At 27.5% G+C, this 5,487-nt stretch overlaps 1 protein-coding gene across 1 annotated transcript; it reads left to right on the plus strand.

Annotated features, from left to right (window-relative positions):
• The first annotated feature begins 3,075 nt into the window (after nt 1-3,075).
• Nucleotides 3,076-4,057, plus strand: LOC114179238 (probable calcium-binding protein CML13). The gene has a single exon (XM_028065503.1). The coding sequence runs from the start codon at nt 3,204-3,206 to the stop codon at nt 3,645-3,647; it is 444 nt and encodes a 147-aa protein (XP_027921304.1). The 5' UTR covers nt 3,076-3,203; the 3' UTR covers nt 3,648-4,057.
• Nucleotides 4,058-5,487: the final 1,430 nt, after the last annotated feature.

Raw genomic sequence — 5,487 nt, forward strand, 5'->3', positions numbered from 1 at the left:
TCACTATACAGTTAGTATGGGGTGTTAAAATATTCAAACAAAATATTATTTTTCAAAATCATTTTGTTTTCTTCCTTTGCAATTAGTTTATATAATACGTTGATGGGACAAAAATATTTTAGTATAATTTATCAAGCATCATTCTAAATTTTAAATTATATATATATATATATATATTAAAATATAATATAATAAAAAATTTACTGAAATGTAAATTTATAATATAAAATATTTATGAAACATACCTTCATCATAAGCTGAGACAATGAGGTAGGAGGAGAATGAGTTTTGTTATACCTCCTCCACCTTGTATTAATCCTTAGGATGTGTTTGTTTTTAAGGATAGAGTTGAGAGAAAATGAGTACATAAGTTTGAAAGATGGAGAGAGAAAAAATGAGGTTGTTTGTTTTGAGGGATGAAAAGGTAAAAGTGAAAAATTTTGAAATTAAAGTTTTTGAATGATTTGATAGATGTAATGAATATAAAATAATGTCTTAAAAAATAAAATTGTTAGATTACAATTATATTCTTACGTTTAAAAGTAGTATAAAATAAAATTTTAGTTTAAGTTCTACCACAAGTATTTGTTTATGTTCTATTTTTATTTCAATATTATTTTGTTAGTTGGTGTTTGACATATTATTACACTTTTTTATTATTTTTTAAATTTGGTTTTTTACCATAATAATTAATATATCTTTTGTTATTACAAAAAAATTATATATTACTCTTTAATAATTTACATTATATAATTGTTGTTACAAATTAATATAAGAAAATATTATATGTTATACAAATAACAAAAAGAAGAAAAAATATAGGTTAAATTACTCTTTTGATTCTTATATTTGTCAAATTGTGCCAAATTAGTCCTCCAATTTTTTTGTCTCAACCAGATCCTTATTTTTTAAAAATGATTCAATTTTGTCATTGCGTTAGTTTGGTCAAAGTTAATTAATACCAAAAACTTCAAACTTGTTATAAAAAAGTTTAAAAAGTAATTATAAATTATAATTTTTATTAAAACTTTTATAAATATTTTTTATTAAAATGTGTTATTTTAATTTTTTCATTCTAATATTTTTTTCAAAAGTAAATCTAACTTATCAAATTATAATATTAAATTACTCTTAAAATCAAGGACAATTTGGTAATTTCATTTTTTTTCAACAAAATAAATTTTTAATATATCACATCCATCACATAAGTCATAAATCTTTACAAACTTTACTCTAAAACCACTTACTTTCACCTCTAAATCCCTAAAAGTGAACAACATAAATTTCGCCCTCTAATCCAACTTAATTCATCCTCTCCCGCAAATAAGTCTTCAGGGAGGGGGAGAAAGAAGGAAAGGAAGATGGAGATTCTTCTATTTTATAATATTCTATCTTATGTCATGATTTGAAGGGTATATCAGGTAGATTACATTACATTGATGTCCTTAATTTATTTTTCAATTTAATTATGATAATAGTGTAAAAACAAGGCTTTTTAAATTATGTTTAAAAAAATAATTAAATTTAAAATTTTCAAAGTTGATATTTAAAGAAGTTTAAAAAGTAATTATTAATTATAATTTTTTTCATTAAAATTTTGTATAAATATTTTTTTATTAAAATATGTTATTTTAATTTATTCATTTTAATGTTTTTTCCTAAATTAAATCTAACTTATTTAGTTATAATTTTAAATTACTTTAAAAATCAAGGACAATTTGGTAATCTTGTTTTTCCTTTCATTAAACTTAATTTCTAATCTATCAAATTAATCACATAACTCATAAACTTTCACAAACTCTACTATAAATCACTCACTTTATAATCCACTTAAATTCATACTCTTTGTCTCCCTCAAAGCAGTCTTGAGGGAGAGGTAGAGAAGGAAGAAGGAGATTCCTCTATTTTCCAATTCTCTCTGTTATGCCATGATTTGAGGGGTATATCAGGTACATTACATTTATGCCCTCGGTTTAGTTTTTCTATTTAATTACGATTCTAATATAAAAAAATGGCTTTTGAAATTATGTTTATGAAAATAATTAATACCAAAAATTTCAAATTTGTTATTAAAAAAACTCTAAAAAGTAATTATTAATTATAAATTTTTTATAGTTATAGTAACACACATTAGACAAAATTGTCCATACACCTAATAATACATAGTAGAGGAGTTTGATCATACATTGATTAAACAAGTTTATATATATATTAGACGAGTCTATTGGTACTTATTAGAAGAGTTTGTTCCTCACGAGTATAGGAATACACATTCTACGTCTCTGTTCATACATTGATTATATGAGTCTAGCAATATACATTAGAAAAATTTGTTCATACATTGAATATACGAGTTTAGCAATACACATTAGACGAATTGTTCATTCATTGTTAAATAAGTCTATTCATACATTAATTAGATGAGTCATTCAATAAACATTAGACAAAATTGTCTATTCATTAATTAGGCGAATCTTATAATACTAATTAAACAAGTTTGTCTATACACCAATCATAGGAGTCACACACTAGACAATTATATTCATACACTAATTCAATGTGTCTATTGATACATATTAAACAAGTTTGTCAACGCATTGATTAAACAAGTTTAACAATACACATTAAATAAGTTTGTCTATATTTTAGTCAGATGAGTCTATTAATACATTGATTTATCCAACATAATTATATCCATTTATCAACATGCACCAGTTCAATTACTATTGCAAAATTAACTATTTACAATTGCATTCGTAAATTAATATTTTGAAATAATAACAAAATAAACAATTTTGAAATTTATAAATATATATTTCATACATATTTTAATCATCTTCATTAATTATTTAATTATTTCTTTACATTATCAAGCTTTTTATTCCTATATTTTATTTACAAATTATAAATAATTATAATACATAAATATAATAACGCAAATAAATATTTATTCAAACATAATAATACTTATATATTTATTTTTGAATTAAAATATTAAATATAAATAAATAAATAAATCTGCACGGATCACGACCTAGTTTGTATGCATGAAAAGGAATTTCTGGTATGTGATAACAAGAGGTGATTAATCCTTGAGTTAATGTTATTAATTTAATTTCTTTTAAAGGCACACATTGGTGGAAACTATAAAAGGGACTCTTCATTTTAGCATCTTAGGAGAAAGGGTGTGAAGTTGAGAAAAAATGGGTAAAGAGTTAAGCGACGAACAAGTTGCAGCGATGAAAGAAGCTTTCACGTTGTTCGATACAAACCGTAACGGTCTGATCGCTCCATCGGAGCTCGGTGTGTTGATGCGATCTTTGGGCGGAAACCCAACCCAGGCCCAATTAAAGGCCATTGTGGCCGAAGAAAAGCTCACGAATCCCTTTGATTTCACACAGTTTTTGGATCTGATGGCAAAACATTTGAAGGTTGAGCCTTTTGATCGTCAGCTACGTGATGCCTTCAAGGTCATCGACAAGGAGAACACTGGCCTCGTCTCTGTCGCTGAGCTTCGTCACATTCTCACCAGCATTGGCGAGAAACTCGAACCTTCTGAGTTTGACGAATGGATCAATGAGGCTAACGTCGTCTCTGATGGCAAGATCCGCTACGAAGATTTCATCACCAAAATGGTCGCTAAGTGAGATCAAATTCCCAATTTTTCTTTTATTTCATTTTCACTTTAATTCAAATTCATCGTCGTTTTTTTTCATTCATTGAAGGAATCATTAATTCAGCTATGTTAGAATTTTTTTTTTCTGAGTCAAATATATTGCGCTCCTGTTGTTGTTGTTTGAGTATGGAAAACAAAATATGCTTTATCAAAACCGCGAGTATCACCGTGCACTATCACCGCTCTCGTACAATTATCATGGCATCATAATCCTCTTCATCTTCCATTCATCCAACCTGCACAAAATAATTAAAACCAGAGAACCACCATTCATAACAATCCTTAACCCCCCATTGATTAACATCCGAGATGATCCCCATTGATAGAACCATCATCTCCAACCTGCACTCCTGCACTCAGAAAATCAAGTAGACGCACTTCACCACTGAACCAGATATATGGACTGTGTTAATTGTTTGCTGCATGCCACGTCTGAGCCCACCTCTCGTGAACCCCTTCTTTTCATTCTGCACCCCGATATATGGACTGTGTTAATTGTTTGCTGCATTTCTTGGATTACTACTTACACCACACGTTTGGCTTGTGGGCTGGACAGTCATTTATTTCATACACCTTCATGATTGTTAACCAGGCACATCCTATGTCTTGTTTCCTATTTTGGGTTTGTTTTACACTTTACTTGTTTGCACCCCACCTTTAATAAATACATCTCAATTTACTTCATGTACCTCCCATTAATTATTCATATACTCTCCATATTTGGTTTTCCACTCTTATCCTTCTTAAATTATTTTATCCTTTTATTTATTTATTTTATTATTATTTAAAAAACAAATTATATTTGAAAATTATAAAAATTGTAAATAAAGAAGAAAAAAAATCAAAATAAGTTCTCCTTCCCCTTATTGTGTCTATCGGGTCGCTTGCACAGTGTGATACTTATTTTTTAAACATACTAAAAATATTAAATATTTTCATTTCTTTTAGTGTCTATCCGGCCGTTTGCTCGTGTGACACCATTTTTCAAATAATCTCAAAAACACCCAAAAAATACAAAAATTTCAAAAATGCAAAATATCAACATTTTCCAACAAATATCTTTTTACATCCTTGATTCTCCATTGTAAGATACGCAGGAGCAAGGTCGGTGTTTGTCATGTTCATTTCCAAAAATTAAATCATTTTCCAATTAGTTTTTGAAAAGAAGTACGTAACCATCTGATTTCTCATATTCAACGTAGGAACAAGGTCAATTCTTATATATATTTGTTTCTCTTATATATTTTGTCTTATTATTTTTGGGAAATATTAACATTTTGAAAATCATATCAACTTTGCATATTTTAATCAAAGGTACCCCGCCTTTGGGCGGGCACTGTAGGGTGTTAACGCCTTCTTTACGTTGGTTTTCCATAGTTTTCCAGAATAACTATGGTGACGACTCCAAATCTCTTTTTAAACCCGTTTGTTTAGTTTGTCGACCCCTCACGATTCCAGTTGCGACAATCACCAAAATGGTCGCTAAGTGAGATAAAATTTCCAATTTTTTATTTATTTCATTTCACTTTAATTCAAATTCATCGTCGTTTTTTTTTTCCTTCATTGAACAAAACATTAATTCAGCTACGTTCGAATTTTTATTTTTTTTCATTTAGTAATTTACTATTGCTATGGTTAGTGATTAATAAGGTTTTTGTAGTGGTTATAATTGTTTGTTGGCTATAATTCAAAAATTCTGTATGATTGTCCACCATGAAAGAAATAATTCAATTTAAGATAATACAATTGTTCTGTTAGAATAAATTTCATTTTAAACTTATAATGTTAGAATGCAATAATTTATTTTATTT

Source organism: Vigna unguiculata, chromosome 3 (assembly GCF_004118075.2).
Source record: "Vigna unguiculata cultivar IT97K-499-35 chromosome 3, ASM411807v1, whole genome shotgun sequence".
In the NCBI taxonomy this organism is placed as follows: Eukaryota; Viridiplantae; Streptophyta; class Magnoliopsida; order Fabales; family Fabaceae; genus Vigna; species Vigna unguiculata.